Raw genomic sequence first — 17,325 nt, 5'->3', positions numbered from 1 at the left:
CATCAATAAACTAAATCAGAGAGAAGAACACCAAATCAGGTCCATAAATGATGTCCTCCACTCAACCAAGAAAATCCCTAAGGATTATTCATCCAAGAATAGTGATGCCAGTTTTCTTGCTTTATTAACTAGGGACTGAAATATGATCAGAACCTAGAAGGGAAGGTAAAGAGAGCCTTAACCCAGATAAGTTGATGAAGTTGTTGAGCAGACTGACAAACTGAAGTTGAGATACAAATGGAGAAAATACCATGGTGGATCATTGAAAAGCTGCTTTAAGATTTCCAAATGAGAGTTATCATCCAGAGTAAGATGGCAACATTTAGTAAAAAACAAGGCAAAGCAAGAAGAAACCCCTGAGTCAAACGACCTACCTATATTTGAGATGTAGTTTTTCCACTTTAGTGTCTGAGTGACCCTGAAAAATATTACTTAACATCTCCGAAGTTCATTTTCCTTATCTGCCTCACATCATTATTATGGGGGAATCATTTTGTATATTTTAAAGAGGAGGAGATAAGATCCAGACCTGTGATTTTCTTGGTGAAGGAAGCACCAAAGGAAGAATTTCATCTAGCAGTGAAGATCAATAAATAACTTCTCTACAACTTAAAGTTTAGAAAGTTGCCTCAGTCACTGTGTGTTTCGGTAACTTACCCAGAGTCAAAGGTGGGAATTGAACCTTCAAGCTAGCGCTCTGGACACTAGACAATGCCGCTTCCCTGAACTTTAAAATGTTTTATAAATGTGAGCTATTATTATTACACTGAGAGGCAAAGACCATGTGCTATCTTCTTTTAGGGTTTATTCTCGACAAATTGGATAGCTTGCCAAGACTCATCAACCACTGATCAGTACCTATTTCTGCCTGTTCATATGAGAAAGAATGATACAGTCAGAAGAAACCTGGAATGCATCTCTGAAGGCTTTGAAGTCCTGGGTAGGAAACTGAAGGACTTCAGGGAACAGCTGGTGTTTTCATCTCTTCTGTTTGAAGGTCGTGGCTTTGTAAAAGAAAGGAGGATATGGGAAGTGAACAGCTGGCTATATAGATGGTATTGAAGAGCTGGCTTTGGTTTCCTTGAGAATGGCTTACAATAACCAGAATGAAAAGCTCTTGGCAAGGGATAGAATGCCTCTCAAAAAGACTGGAAGCAATGCATTTGGCAGTAGACATGTTAACCTTAATATGAGAACTCTAAACTAAATTTTGAGGGCAAAAATAAAGAAACTGCCCAGATAAAATAACCAGAGCAGGATTTTAGGCTTAAAAAACAGTACAATCTAGAATGAAGCAGCATGCATGCCCTAGAAATTGTCAGGTAATAATAACAGAAGCAAATTAGGAACAAAATTAATAGCCCCAGATATGCTATTGCACCAAGTATATTTCAAGAAACAAAATGAACTGTAGGTGACTTTAAAGAGGGAAAAAAAACACCTATATCCCTTAAAAAGTATACTATATACCACCAAGTTAAACAGAGGATGTGGATGATATTTTTGTAATAAAGTTTAAAATCTGACGCAAAGGTGAAATATAGTAATGGAATTACTTGTATATTCAGACAACCACTGGCAATCATACTCTGCTTTAAAGCAAAATAATTGATAACATTTTTATCTGTCAAATGCTAATTTAATCTTTCAGAAATTAGTGGAAGCAATGGGGAGGAGTGCTACTCTGGACTTAATTTTGGCCAATAAGGAACAATTAGTTGGTAAAAGGATGCAATAAGAAATGTGGTGAGAGAGAGAGAGAGAGAGAGAGAGAGAGGTGTGTTTGTGTATTATACCATGTCAACCTAAAATTCATAATAATCAAACCTGGCTAGATTCAGATATATGCATATACCTGAGACTTTTAGGAAAGCATCATTTTTTAAAACTCTGATGGAGATTAGCTAAAACTAATCCTTCCAGTGGTATCCTTGATTCTATTCTCTCTTGCATCCTCCAGGGCTTTGTTCTAATAATTGCCTCCTCCCTCTCAAGTACCTTTAATTCTACCCCGGCACACACACACACACACACACACACACACACACACACACACACACACACACACACCCCCCTTTCACTGGATCCTTCCCATATATATATAAACAACATCATATGCCATCAATCCAGCAAAACTTTCCCTTGACCCATAAATCCCTTTCAATTGCTGTTCTGTCTACCTCTCCCCTTCACAGACAAAACTCTTAAAACATCAGTCTATGCCTGGTACTACTAGCTCTTCATCAACAAGTTTTCTCCTCATTCCTTTGTAATCTGGCTTCCTGCTCTAGCATGTTATAGAAATTGTTCTTTCAAAAGTCACCAGTGACATAATCACCAAATTTGTAGTCTTTCTTCAACCTTTATTTTCCTTGACATCTCTCCATCATCTGACACTGTTACTATCATCTCCTATGTTTTCCAAAACTTTTTCAGTCTCTATCTCTGTCTGTCTTTCTGTCTCTTTCTCTCTTTCTCTCCCTGTCCATCTTTCTCTCTTTCTCTTTCTCTCTCACTCACTCATTTTCGTTTTGTTTCTGTTTTTGTTTTGCAGGGCAATAAGGGTTAAGTGACTTGCCCAGGGTCACACAGCTAGTAAGTGTCAGGTGTCTGAGGTTGGATTTGAACTCAGGTCCTCCTGAATCCAGGGCCGGTACTTTACCACTGTGCCTTCTAGCTGCCCCCACTCACTCATTTTCTAACTTATGAAATTGCACTTCAACTAATTACTTTCATGTACTTGACATGCAATCTGTGTTCCCAATCCTGATGTCTCCTTCTCAAGCTTGATCCCCTTGTCTACAACTGACTGAAGGACTACCTTTGTGTTCCTCAATCATTCAAATTGAACATGGCCATAACTAAACTTATTTTTTTTATTCCCTCCCCCCAAAAAAACCTCTTCCTTCTGAACATTTTTATTGATTGACTTTATTATTCACCCAGTCTTCCTTGGTGGTGTTTTTACTACTCTTTACTGTCCTCTCATATCTACTCAATTACTGACAGCATCTTATTAATTCTGCCTCCCTCAGATCTTTCACATTGAATCCCTCTTCTCCTTTCTCACTGATACTAACACAATTCATACAGATATTCCCAACTACCTGAATTATTATAATAGCCCCTCATAATGCCTTGATCTTTCCATTTTCCTTATTTTTCAAACTATCTTTCACACCACTACCAAACTTGTCTTTCTTGTGCATAAATTTAATCATACCAACCTTCTGTTCAAAACATTTCCATGCCTCCCTACCTCCTACCAAATAAAGGGTCTTTAAGGACTGACACAATGTGAGATCTATACTACTCTTAGGAAGTATATAATATATTATAGTAGATAGAGCTCTGAACTTGGAGTCAGGATAACCTGAATTCAAATCCTGCCTCAGATATCTATTAGCAAGTTAGTTAATCTCTCTGTATTTCACCTTCCACCTATGTAAAATGAGAATATTAGACTAGATAGCCTCTAAGGTACTTTCCAACTTTGTGATTCTCTTTCCAATTTTATCTCACACTGCTTACTTCCATATTTTTCATGTTTCAAGAAAACTAAACTGTCAATTAATTAATAAATGTCTATGAAGTACCTACTATGTATAAAGTGAAAAAAACTGAAACCTGGGAAAGATCTTTGTTGAAAAAGACTGGGGCAGCTAGGTGGCACAGTGGATAGAGTACTGGCCCTGGAGTCAAGAGTACCTGAGTTCAAATCCGGCCTCAGACATTTAAACACTTACTAGCTGTGTGACCCTGGGCAAGTCACTTAACCCCAATTGCCTCATTTAAAAAAAAAAAGACCAAGGTCACGCACTGCATCCTGGGCCATCACCAGTCATCTTGACTTTTGTCTTGCCACTGGACTCTGATGACTCTGGAGGAGAGAGTGAGGCTCTGCCTTACTCAAATCCAATTCATGAACAAGTCAAGACATCATCCTTATGATGTCAGCAATCCTCTTAAAGAACAAAGGATCAACAACCACAACAACTAACTAAGTAACAACAATGCATATGGCATTGTGCCAGGTTCTAGGGTTACAAAGACAAAAATGAAACTGTCCCTACCTTCCAAGACTTTATGTTCTATCAAGGGAGACAATATGTACAGAAAACAGTGAATATTAAAAAATGCAAGGTAATTTGAGTATAGATGCATAAACAGCTGGAAAGAAATAATCTCGTTCAGGACCTTGGACTAAGATTTGTAGGAAACTAAGAATTAAAGAGGCCAAATTGGAAGGGGTGCATTGCAGGAATGGGTGATCATATCCTAATTCTAGAGCCAGAAGTGATCTCAGAGATGATCTAGTCCAATCTACTCGTTGTACAGATGAGGAAACTGAGGCAAAGAGAAATTTTTTTTTTAATGTTCAAAGTCTTATGGGTAGTAATAATAAAAAATTTAACTGGAACCCAAATTCTCTGTTATCTTCCTGTTGATTCGTGCTACTTTATAAAGGAACAAAGAGAAGAAATGGAATTTTACTTGTGAGGAACAGCAAGAGATTCATTTTGGCTGGATCAAATAGTAAGTGAAAGGGAGAAATGCATAATAAACTTAGAAAGGTAGATTGGGGACAAGTTGTTAAGACTTTCAATGCCAAACAAAAGTTTTTGTGTTTGGTCCTAGAGGTAATAAGAACCTACTGAAGTTTATTGAGCAAGGAAATGATCAGACCTGTGCATTAAGAAAAATCTTTTTGGCAACTGTATGGAGAGGATGGATTGAAAAGGGAAAAGAATTGTGGCTGTGAGACAGATAAAAACACTATTTCAGTAGTCCAGGCAAGAGGTCTTTGTGTCCCTATTAATTAATATAGTCTAGCATATATAATATGCTTAATAAATGCTTAATGATTGAATGAACCATGCTGGTAGCCTTGTGAATAAAGAGAAGGGGATAGATGAAAGGGATGTTTTATGGGTAGAATAAGCAAGACAGCAGCTGATTAGAAGTGAGAGTGAAAAGCGAATGATGACTCCAGTGTTGGAAAGCTAAGAGACTGAAAAGATTGTGGGGCCCTTGATAGAAATAAGAAATCTGGGGTGAGGAGGAGTTTCAGTGTGAAGATCATGAGTTCTGGTTTTGAAATATTGAATGTAAGATGTCTTTAGGATATCCACATTTTGAAATGTCCAATAGGCTAATGATGACATAGGAATGGAGGCAAAAAGAAAGAGTAGATCTGGCTATATCAGGGAGTCATCTATGTAGAGATGATAATTAAACCCATGTGATCTGATGAGGTCACTGAGAGAGCATGCAGAAGTAAGAGTGCCCAGGGAAGTGACGCCCACAGTGTTTGGCACATATTAAGTTCTGAATAATTGGTTTTCTTCCATTTAAGGTATAGAGTATAGAGGATCATCAAACAAAGAGACTTGGAAAGGAGTGGCATACAGGCAGGTGAACCAAGAAATAGTATAGCTGCAAAAACCCAGAGAGAAGGGACTTTCTAGGAAAGAGTAGATAATTGTCTTATGCTGCAAAGAAGTCCAGAAGTATGAGAACTGTGGGGGTCGGGAGGGGTGAAGAGGGGGAACTATTGAATTTGGTAATTAAAGGATAACACAGTAGGAGTTAAATATTTGTTGAATTTAAGTGAATGGAGCTCAAGAGGGTTAAGTGACTAGCCCAGGGTCACACAGCTAGTAAGTGTTAAGTGTCTGAAGCTGGATTTGAACTCAGGTTCTCCTAATTCCAAGGCCAGAGCTTTATCCACTGCACCACCTAGCTGCCCCCTCTTTCCCTCATATTTAGTGGCAAATACTCTCTGTGGATGGTTATGTGGTGAACTTTACCACTATACCACTAAAAATGGAAAGAAGAGCCCAATCTGTATTTTACATATCTAAGTGGAATTTATTGGAGGATATAGCTCAGCTGGCCAGCTCCCAAGATGATGGCCAGCACTGGAATTTGCCTTCCTCTGATGTTCCTCCTGAGCTTGTGGGACAGGTCTTCATGTCTAATGAGCTTCCACATCTGCAGAGGACAGGAAGCAGTGAATCTTCTGCAGAAGGGCTCTTTTGCAACAGCATTGTTCAACCGCAATATGATTTGATGCTGGATTGTTCTTGCTTGTATAACAAAATAGTCTTGTTTCTGACATGATTATCAGAAAAGTCTGGTTTTTTATCTTAGAATGACTATTAATAATCTTTGGAGACAGAAAACAGCAAAGGTATCAGAAGTCATTCTCAGATCATAGCTACATGTTCTTTCTTTCTTTCTTTTATTTTTTTTTTTTAGCGAGGCAATTGGGGTTAAGTGACTTGCCCAGGGTCACACAGCTAGTAAGTGTTAAGTGTCTGAGGCCGGATTTGAACTCAGGTACTCCTGACTCCAGAGCTGGTGCTCTATCCACTGAGCCACCTAGCTGCCCCACTACATGTTCTTTCAATCAATTCATCTGAGCATACGGATCTTGTTCCCAATTTCTAAAAGGGAAAGAAATTTGATTCCAAAATAAGGGGAAACTAAAAGCTAGACAATGATTCCCAGGAAAAAATCTAGAATGAACTAAATAGGTGTCCTGCAAGGATCTAGCATGGATTCCTTATGAGCATATTATAATAAACTAATTTAATTTCCTTTTTTGATAAGAATACTAGATTGATAGATAAAGAGAATTAGCAAGATTTCCAATGGACTTTCAAGTAATGAAAAAATAAAGTGGGCTGTTGAGTGAGGTGAATCTTTTTTTTTTTATAATTTTTTTTTTTTTGCAGGCAACGGGGGTAAAGTGACTTGCCCACGGTCACACAGCTAGTAAGTGTCAAGTGTCTGAGGCCGGATTTGAACTCAGGTACTCCTGAATCCAGGGCCGGTGCTTAACCACTGCGCCATCTAGCTGCCCCCGAGTGAGGTGAATCTAACCAAACAATCATTCCCTAAAACTGATTAATGGATTGATATTAAATTGGAGAGACATTTGTATGTACTATGACTACTGGGCTAGTAGTACTGTGCTGTGACAGTACCATGACTCTGGCCTCATTAAAATTTTTATTCATGATTTGGATGAATACATAAAAGCCAGTCTTACTGAATTTGCAGATAACACAAAGGTAAGAAAGTTAGCTTATACATTAGATGACAGACTCTTGATTCAAAATTATCTCAAGCTGAAATTCTGGGCTGAGACCCACAAAATGAAATTTAATAGGAATAAATTTAAAAGTTCAAAAAGTCAGTTGTGCCAGTCCAGAATGTGGAGACTTGGTTGGCTGGACAGCCATTCATGTGAAAAAGACCTGGGGTTTTAATTAATTATAAACATAATGTGAGCCAACAGTGTGATCTAGCAAAAAAAAGCCAAATGCATTAATAGAAATGCTCTTTTCACATCACAGAAGGTAATATAACCACTGTACTCTGTACTGGTCTGACCACATCTGAAGTATTATGTTAAATTCTGGGCACCACATTTACTTAGGAGAGACTTTGATCAACTATAGTATATCCAGAAGAGGACAACCAAGATAGTAAAGAATCTGGAAACTATGTCTCAGGAGGAATAGCTAAAGGAGCTGAGGGATGTTCAGAAAGTTTTAAAAAAAACATGGATGACTTGATTGCTGTCTTCCTTTTTGATGCATTCTGATATAAAATAAAATGCCCTTAGGATCAAATAATGACAGAATGATAATTTAAAAGACCTCTCCAGAAGTCAGAAGAATTATGTGAAAAGTCACAAAGAAGCAAATTGAGATCAATATGAGGAAGAACTTTCTAACTATTTAGAGCTACCATATACGGACCATGGAGTGGAAGTAAAGGGCTTTAAATGCCCCAAATATTCAAATACAGAGGGGGGGAGGGGGGGAAACTAGACTCCTGACCTGGATGTGGATTTAAACTTGATGAATATCTAAAGCCCCTTCCAATTCTAAAACCTTATACTTTTGTGATCTCAAAATACTGAATACACACACATTTGCAAAAATGGAACTAGAATAATTTGTTTTTCTTTTAACTTGACCAAACTACTCTTATAGTCAATTGGATTGTGACTCATATTTAGAAACTGGTCCATTTGCGGATATGTGCATGGCCAAATGGAAAGAAACATCTTTCCATGCAAACCCATTAGATTAGTTGGTTAAGACTTCAAATAACAAGACAAACAAGAAGGAACCAGTTCTAATGTTTTCTTTTTCCTTTCTAATACATCAAAACCAAAATTTCAAAACATAAATATCCTTTGTGAAAAGATTTGATTGATACACTTATTGTGTATGTGGGCTGTTTCTGCATGGCTCATGATAACAGAATGCTAAGGTTGAGTTGATCATTGAGTTGGGATCTCAAATAACAGGAAATAGTCTTGGGATCGGGGAAGGAGAAAAGATGTTAATTTTTTTAAAAATATTTTTTTAAAAAGTCTAGCAGTGGGGCAGCTAGGTGGCACAGTGGATAGAGCACAGGCCATGGAGTCAGGAGGACCTGAGTTCAAATTTGACCTCAGACCCTTGACACTTACTAGCTGTGTGACCCTGGGTAAGTCACTTAACCCCAATTGCCTCACCAAAAGATAGATAGGTAGATAGATAGATAGATAGATAGATAGATAGATAGATAGATAGATAGATAGATAGATAGATAGATAGATAGATAGATAGATAACATCTAGCAGAAGGCAGCTAGGTGGTACAGTGGATAAAACACCGGCCCTGGATTCAGGAGGACATGAGTTCAAATCTGACCTCAGACACTTGACACTTTTAGCTGTGTGACCCTGGGCAAGTCACTTAACCCTCATTGTGCCTCCCCCCCCCCAAAAAAAAAACACCGTGCTAATCAGTAATGTAAGCTTGAATGCATGAACTATTTGTAATTAAGGTGAGGGAGAGGATGTCCTTGTCTTCGAATCCCCAACTATACAATACCTTGCATCTTCTAGAGGCTTCATAAATATTTCTGATTGAATCCAATTGAAGGTCAGCTAGGTGGCACAGTGGATAGAGCACTGGCCTTGGAGTCAGGAGGACCTGAGTTCAAATCCAGCCTGAGACACTTAAAATTTACTAGCTGTGTGATCCTGGGCAAGTCACTTAACCCCAATTGCCTCACCCAAAAATAAATAAACAAACAAATAGATAACTAAATAAAAGAATCCAATTGAAATTCTTTTTGGGGGGTGGGAGGAGACAATTGCACCACCTAGCTGCCACTAAATCCAATTGAAATTCATTTTCATTACTAACAGATGTTTTTCAAAAGTATGTTTGTGGTTTTGGATTTTTTGTTTTTGCACACAACATCCAGCAGATATATTCATAATTTATGTATGTATCTTTGGAATGGGATGAAGTCCAGACCTATGATTTCATGAGAGTGAGAAAATTCCAGTGTGAAATTTTCTTGTTCCAATGGATGTTAGTATAATAACCAGCAACTTACCTATAACTTAAGACTTTTAGAGAGGTGCCTGAGTGCATTTAAAGTGACTTGCCCACAGTCTCATAGGTAGTATATAGTTTGATTCAACGAAGTATATATTTATGAGATACCTATCTGCTGGATGTTGTGTGCTCAGCAAAGGAAATACAAAGACAAAACTTAAGTACTTCCTGTCCTCAAGGAACTTACATTCTGCAAAGGGAGGGCAACAACATGCACATAGATAAGTAATGAGAAAATATGAAGTATATACAAATTATTTATGGGAGTAAGCATTCACATTTTGGAGGGGGAGGAGAAGAAAAAGAATTCCAGGTACAAAGGCAAGGAGTCAAGAGATAGAATGTAGTGTACAACAACAGGAAATAAATCATTTGGGCTTATATTTAGAATATATAATGGAGTATAATATGTAATTCACCCAGAAACATAGTTTAGAACTAGATAGCAAAGGCCCTTAAAGGCCAGGTAGAAGAGATATTGATCTTCTAGTCTTAAAGGCAATAGGTAGTCATGGAGGTTTCCGGAATATCATGGTCAGACTTGTGGGTTTTGTAATAATCTCCAACAAGAAGGGAGAGTGATAAGGGTATTGGCAGAAGCAAGGGTGACCCTCAATCATTCTGACTACAAGGCTGGCCCCATCTGTGTACATACACATATACTTGAATATAGGGGGAATTTCTTTATAATTGTGATGCTTCCAATTGCTTGGCTAAAGAAGAATTTTATCTTACTAAAGATCATTACAACTCTCTTAATCACTTACCAGAAATTGTAGAAGAAGTTATGCTAAAGTTGCATGTAGCAAGAATGCAATAGAAAAGGGTAGAAAGTGTATATACCACCTCCACCTCTTTCTTCTTGTAAGTTCCTGGATCTTTTTGTATTGAATTTGGAAAATCTCATTAGTGGTTGGGGAGTGGCAAAGGGTGAATTCAGTTAAGTGATAAAATTATTTGCTGATGGCAGAATAATAGAGTTGTGGTGAAGTTAGCTCATATTCAAATACTATGCATTATAGAGAATGACTTTTTATATGAATGGAGATTCAAAGAAAGTACTTGGTGTGACCAATTACGCTACATAGAAAATTTATTGTAACCAGATCAACATGGCATGGTTACTGTGGACCATATGCTGGAATATGGAAACAGCTGTATTATACAGAACTTTCTTTGTAATGGAATTTTGCCTTTATCTTTAAACTTGGTGATAACTGGACTTACTTTTGTCAATTGTATGCAGAATATGCTTCAAGGTAAATTACATGCATTTGATTCTACTCATCTTCCAAATTATATCTTCCCTGAATCTCTCCCATCTCACATTAACTGACAAAGATATGTGTGTCTGTATGTGATGTGTGTAAATACATACACACACATGTAACATGTACATAGGTTATGTCTCCATCAGTGAGTTAGAGGAATGTCTACCCCAAGCATGTGAAGACCTTCCCCAGCAGAATAGACAGATGAGAACAATTTGTTCCAATGGCCATGAATGCAGCTGAAGCAGACTCTGTGGAGCACTTAGAGCTTGGCCAGGAGTCAAAGACACCAAGGTGTTCCACTGCATCCTTGGCCATTACTAGTTGACCTGACTTTTGTCTTGCCACTGGACTTCAATGACTCTGGAAGAGAGAGTGTGACTGGTGACTTTATGAAATTTTGCTTCACTTAATTTCAATTCATGCACAAGTCAAGATATCACCTGCGATATCTCTGGTCCTCTTTGAAAATGAAGGACAAAAGTAACAACATGTATGAATGTATGTATGTATATATGCATGTAAATTTACTATGAGACAAAAATCTATAAATAACTCCTAGAGCAAAAGTAGCATTCATCCCTTTACAGATATCATTTGTTATAAATAGAGTGGTAGGGGCAGCTAGGTGGCGCAGTGGATAGAGCACCAGCCCTGGATTCAGGAGGACCCGAGCTCAAATCCGGCCTCAGACACTTGACACTTACTAGCTGTGTGATCCTGGGCAAGTCACGTAACCCCAATTGCCTCACCAAAACAAACAAACAAACAAACAAACAAACAATAAATAGAGTGGTAAGCATAAGAAATATCCATTTGGAGATGATTACTTTATTATTAAGATCGATATTTAACCCCTAATGATTGTTCCAAACCAAGCCAAATCAGCCATGCAACTACCTTAGTTAAGTCAATACTAATGGGGGGAAGGGAAAAATTGTTATCACTAATTATTAAATAAAGGTAATAATTTGCTTTATTTATAAAGGTTATATGCCTACATTAATTATCCACTTTGCAACAGATTATGATGATTAGAATGACTTATAATTCCAATTATTTTCACATAGGATTGTGGTTTGAAGATTCACCCAGAGGAATCCTGTGGATTACAGCCTCTGTCATCAGACTACATTGCAACAATTTCCCAACCTGAACTAAAGATTTGTAAGTCTGGGGACACCAAAGGTGAGTCTTACCCTGCATATTAAAAACATTTATATAAATCAGGATATAATTGTTTTTAATATCTGAAGACATAAATCAAGCAAATGTTCTTGCTCTTAGAAATCTTTCATTTAAGTTTTTATTTCTGTTTTAATAACTTTAAAACTATACAAAGGCAATCATGTATTTATCATTATAGATAAGCATTTTCATATTTTCATGACACATATTTTTAAGTCCTTTAATTAATAGTTAAATTGAATATTCTTTTTTTTCCCTTTCCTTTTCTTTTCTTTTTGTTTTGTTTTGTTTTGCAGGGCAATTAGGGTTAAGTAACTTGCCCAGGGTCACACTGCTAGTAAATGCCAAGTGCCTGGGATCAGATTTGAACTCAGGTCCTCCTGAATCTGCCACCTAGCTGCCCCCGAATATACATTTTTTAGTCACCAAAGATCTCTCTGGGATTCAAGACCAGTTCAAAAAAGTTGCTACCGGTTATGTGGACATTTTTTTAAAAAACTTACTTTTAATTTCAGGAACTTTGTGAATAACCAGTAATGAAAGGATATGTACTTGCATATCCTCAAAAATGGTTACACATTGAAAACTATAACTGAAGTTTTCCTCTAAAAGGCAGGAAAATTGTTAGGCCAATTTCAAGCTGTAGAGTCAGGCACACTCATGAGGTGTTAGCCAATTTAAAATTAAACACTTTGCTGGTACAGTTTGTCTCCACCCTTGTCTCCCTAGCGTCAAGCACCTACAATGGTGTCCAAACACAAACACATACCACACTATACCATACCCTCTCACCTCTTGGCCTAGCACAAAGGATGAAAAAATAACAGGAAAAAAGAATTTCACTTGGAAATCAAGAGGAATCATGGAGATTGCAGGAAGGGTTAGATCCATGGTTACCACCCTGCCCTCCCAACCCCCTCATGCACCTTCGCTCATGCAAAAGATCTGAGAAAATACTCAGAAGCCAGTCTAGCCTTGGCATGAACTTCACACCACAGCTCAAACTTGAAACAATAAGTTTCTTAAATGCGTAAGGCAAATTGCAATTTTGCATGCACAGTTTATAAATTGAACCGTGCCAGCTACGTGCAGATCACCATTCACCAACATGTGTTCTAAATAATGAATTACAGAAATGTCAAGGGAGGGAGAGATCGATGCAGTGTGCTGTATGATTTGTAATTCCCTGATCAGTGAGGTGTGCTCAAATACACAAGCAAAGGAGATATTGATGTGTCCAGCTAGACATTTTCATCAGATAGTGATTTATGACCATCACAAAGCTGTATAATTCCACTTTGGCTACTAAATCAAGGCAATAGCTCCTCAACTAAGATGATCCAAGTCACATTACTGGAATTCCTCTACCACAAGCTGGTTTTTCTGTCCATTTAAGTTATAGTGGGTTTACATCAAATAACCACAAAGTTGTCTTAGCATCTATGCCTTATGGGCTTGGCTACCTTATAACTAAGTCCTGTTGGTTCTTCAAGTAACTAAATCCTTGCGACGGCATGGATCCCGAGATAGACCTAGTTCATACTAATTTCAACAAACATTTATTAAGCACTTACTGTATGCAGAGCACTGCATTAGACCCTGGGGAGATACCATTTTGATTCCACAAAGCAAGCACAAAAGCTAAGAGGAAAATTGGGACAAGAGTTAGGCAGTGTCAGGGCGGTTAGGTGGCACAGTGAATAAAGCACTGGCCCCGGATTCAGGAGGACCTGAGTTCAAAACCAGCCTCAGACACTTGACTCTGTGACGTTGGACAAGTCACTTAATCCTCATTGCCCCCACAAAAATAAATAAATAAATCTAAAAAAAATTTTTTTTAAGTTAGGCAGTGTTTAGGAGGAATATTAATACTTTTACTGTCAGAAAGGCTTCCCTGACACTAGAATTCCCTCTTGTCAAAAGGAAGGGAGGTCATGGTAAGTGCCATTGAGAGAAAGATTTTCCTGCTGCTAACCACAAAGTTGATTCCAGAACCCTAGTGGAACTGTTGGCCAGTTCAGGTTTTCTGGGGAAACATTGCTTTTCTATTACATTGCAAAGCCATTTGGCCAGATTGGAATATATTACATCACTTTGCCAATGGTCCAAATGCCAAAATGTCATTTCACCATCAGCTAAACATACTTTTGGGATAATCAGTGTTTTTCTCATGTTTAGTTCCTGACTGACCTTCAAAATACAATGTAATTAATTTTACAACCTAAGACTAAAATGTGTTGCTTGATTAAATAACAAAAATAAATATACATAGATTTGGACAAATAAAGGAACATTGAAAGAATAATCATAGAATGAGAATTCCCCTTAATATAAGTAATTTTGATTATAGCTAGGCAGCAGAGAAATATTTGGAAACTTTTTATGAAAAAGTATTTTTAACAGGGAAAGCAAGTATATTTACAATGTCTATTATAGAATGAAAAACATTTTCCTCAGTTGAAATTAATTGTAAGTTTTGTACAAAGTTAATGGCATATCTTCTACCATTTTACATTTCACAATGACTGAGTTGTGGATTTCTCTTACACTTCTTCCTGGTTGCATTGCCTTAAGATGATCTATCTGATCAGTTGAAACTTAACTTTTTCTAAATATAATGCAATCATTACAAATACCAGCACATGTCCCAAAATACAGTGGTCATTTTAATTCTTCACAATGTCATTTCCTAAAACATATGTTGCCTTTTATTTTAGGAATTGCAGCTTTGTTTTATCCAATGTTCAGATACTTAACATAGAATTTATATTTCTATTCTTTGACATACTGTTAAGAGCTGGTATGATTTATGATGTCAAGGAACCCAAATCCTACATATGTTATTCAGATGATGATTTCAAGCAGCATTACTAATTCACAATAATAAAAAGCATTATTACCAAATACAAAAATGCAAAGAGTTTGAGTGATTTCAAAATATATACTAGTATGAACCATTTGGGGCAAATTTTCAAAGAGATTGAACCAAGCCTCCTCCTTTCAGCATGCATGCAATTTTGTGGCCACAAACTAATTGCACCCACATTTGATTAATTGTGCATGCAACTGGCCGCTTGTTTCTTCAGCCTGAGGGGCAAGTGGCCAGTGAGGCCCTCTGTTTGCATGCACAATGTGTTGCTGCCTGCAGGGTGTGTGTGTGTGTGTGTGTGTGTGTGTGTGTGTGTGTGTGTGTGGTGGGAGACCACCTAATGGAAACTTGATCCTTTGTTCCTTGAGACATGTTATCCTGTTATACGAAACACTATCTCATTAGCAGGAACACATTTGTGCCACATTGTAGAACAATCTTGTAAAGAAGAAGGAAAGAAAGAAAATTATTCACCATTCTCTTAAACAGGCTGGGTCAATATGTAAATTGAACTGACCAAATTCAGTGTTTTTTTGTTTTTTGTTTTTTAGTTTGAAGTCATTAGAGTAACTTTTGTCTCACTTATATGCTACCAAATAACCTATTAGTCCACTTTTCATGTTTTAACTGGCAATCTTGGCATTATTTTTGGCATTTAACATAGTTCCTCCAGCACTGAGGAAAATTTTAATAAAAATGTGAAAAGGGAAGACAGAATTTTGCAAACAATTTATTATAACAGATTCCATCTCTATAGTCACATCACCGACTGAAAGAGACAGAAAATAGAAGCTTCCTCTTCTGTTTATTGTTTATTGATTTGGTTTTGGGCTAGATCTATGATTTTCTTAGTGTCATGAATGCCCTGGCAAGGAATTTCCCTCTGTCAATATAGATTAGTAACTATTGTACAACTCATAGTCTTGGAATTACCTAGGGAAATGATAGGTTAAGTGACATGTCCAGGGTCACATGGCTAATATGGGTCAAAGGTTAAAGTTGAACCCATGTCTTCCAGATTCTGAGGCTAGCTCTCTCCCCACTATACCAAACCACACTGCCAAAAAGATTTTCAAAAATTATCCTCCCAAAATCACTGGACTTTGTAGAAGAAAATATATCCTTAATGACTCTTCTTCCAAAAGTAGTCTCCTGTCCATATGTTAGTATTATACAGTTTCCTTAAGATATGTAACCACAGAGAAAACTGAGTCTGTAGACAGATCAGTAGCAAGTTACATAAAACAAGGAGATGTGAGCTTACAAAAGTTGTTTGTTGGGGCAGCTAGATGGCGCAGTGGATAGAGCACTGGCCCTGGAGTCAGGAGGACCTGAGTTCAAATCCGGCCTCAGACACTTAACATTTACTAGCTGTGTGACCCTGGGCAAGTCACTTAACCCCAATTGCCTCACTAAAAAAAAAAAAGTTGTTTGTCATTGGTGTGAAAGAATCATTTTACACTGACACAATGGAAAAGGGATGTCATAAGTCAGTGAAATTGGTGAGCTCTTGCTTGCTTATGATATTATCTGGCTGGCTTTGAGCCCAAAGCATTATAGGAGCTCCTTAATATGATAGATTTCTTCTCAAAAGAAACTATTCTAATAATTTACTCAGGAAAAACCAAATGAACACACAATTCCTATGACCCAGACTATAACATGAGTCTGGAAGACTAGTGCACTGAGTTAATTCATCAGTACTCATGTATGGGATAAGGCACTTCAGATGGACAATGAAGTACACCCATAATTGAATAGGAAGAAGACGGAGAGTTGAGTTTCCTTGGGCAACTGTGTAGTCCTTTTAATGACCTCAGGATATACCCCAATAGAAAAGTCTATCATTTTAACGAGAATATTCTCCCCATATTCTCACCAGTCTTTGAAGAATCAAAACTGCATGAGACACAATTTAAAGAATTAAAAAATTAGCTGTAGCAGGTTTTATGACCTACATACAAGAAGTAGCATAAGAGAGATTATTCAGGAAATGTCTAATCAGAAAATATTAATCATATGACAAGAGCAAGAGATAACAGATGGATAGCCCAAGTGTTGCACTGGTACCTCTGAAAGAGGAAAGGGACACATTGAGTCAATCTCTCAGGGTGTTCTATAATATTCACAAAGGAAAAGAAGGCACTGATGCATTATGATCTATAATCTCCTTTTCCCCTCATTTCTCCTCTGATTCTTTTTCATTTTCCATGTTTTCTATTCCTGATGTCTCTCCTTCTCCTTTTTTCTCCTTGGTACTAATTTAGAATGAATCTCATCTACTTATTTAACCACAGCTTTTTTTATTTCTTATTATTTCTACCTTTCAAGGAACTACCCCTTAAACTAATATTCCTAAAGTAGACTCCTGATGAACATTCAAAGAAAATATAACTTTGATCCCCAAATACAAAAGTCAGACATTTTACCTTTTTCATGAGTACTTAATTTTATAATGGAATTTCCACCTACTTTCTGGTAACCAAAGGATTCTCCAAAGGAAATATTGAAAAACAAAGCAAAATAAAATACATTCAATTTGTAATTATCACTACACCATTCAATCTGGGACATTGGTCTG

General features: G+C 37.3%; 1 protein-coding gene across 1 annotated transcript in view; it reads left to right on the top strand.

Moving 5' to 3' along the window:
* Window positions 1-17,325, top strand: part of CPED1 (cadherin like and PC-esterase domain containing 1) — a 442,403-nt gene that overhangs the window by 372,127 nt on the left and 52,951 nt on the right. The window contains exon 19 of the mRNA XM_043967578.1: window positions 11,758-11,875. Within this exon, the coding sequence (XP_043823513.1) occupies window positions 11,758-11,875 (118 nt within the window). The remainder of the gene's footprint in view (window positions 1-11,757; window positions 11,876-17,325) is intronic.

This window comes from Dromiciops gliroides, chromosome 5 (genome assembly GCF_019393635.1).
Source record: "Dromiciops gliroides isolate mDroGli1 chromosome 5, mDroGli1.pri, whole genome shotgun sequence".
Classification (NCBI taxonomy): Eukaryota; Metazoa; Chordata; class Mammalia; order Microbiotheria; family Microbiotheriidae; genus Dromiciops; species Dromiciops gliroides.
Note: the sequence above shows the minus strand (reverse complement) of the source record. Positions and strands in the feature narration are given on the sequence as shown.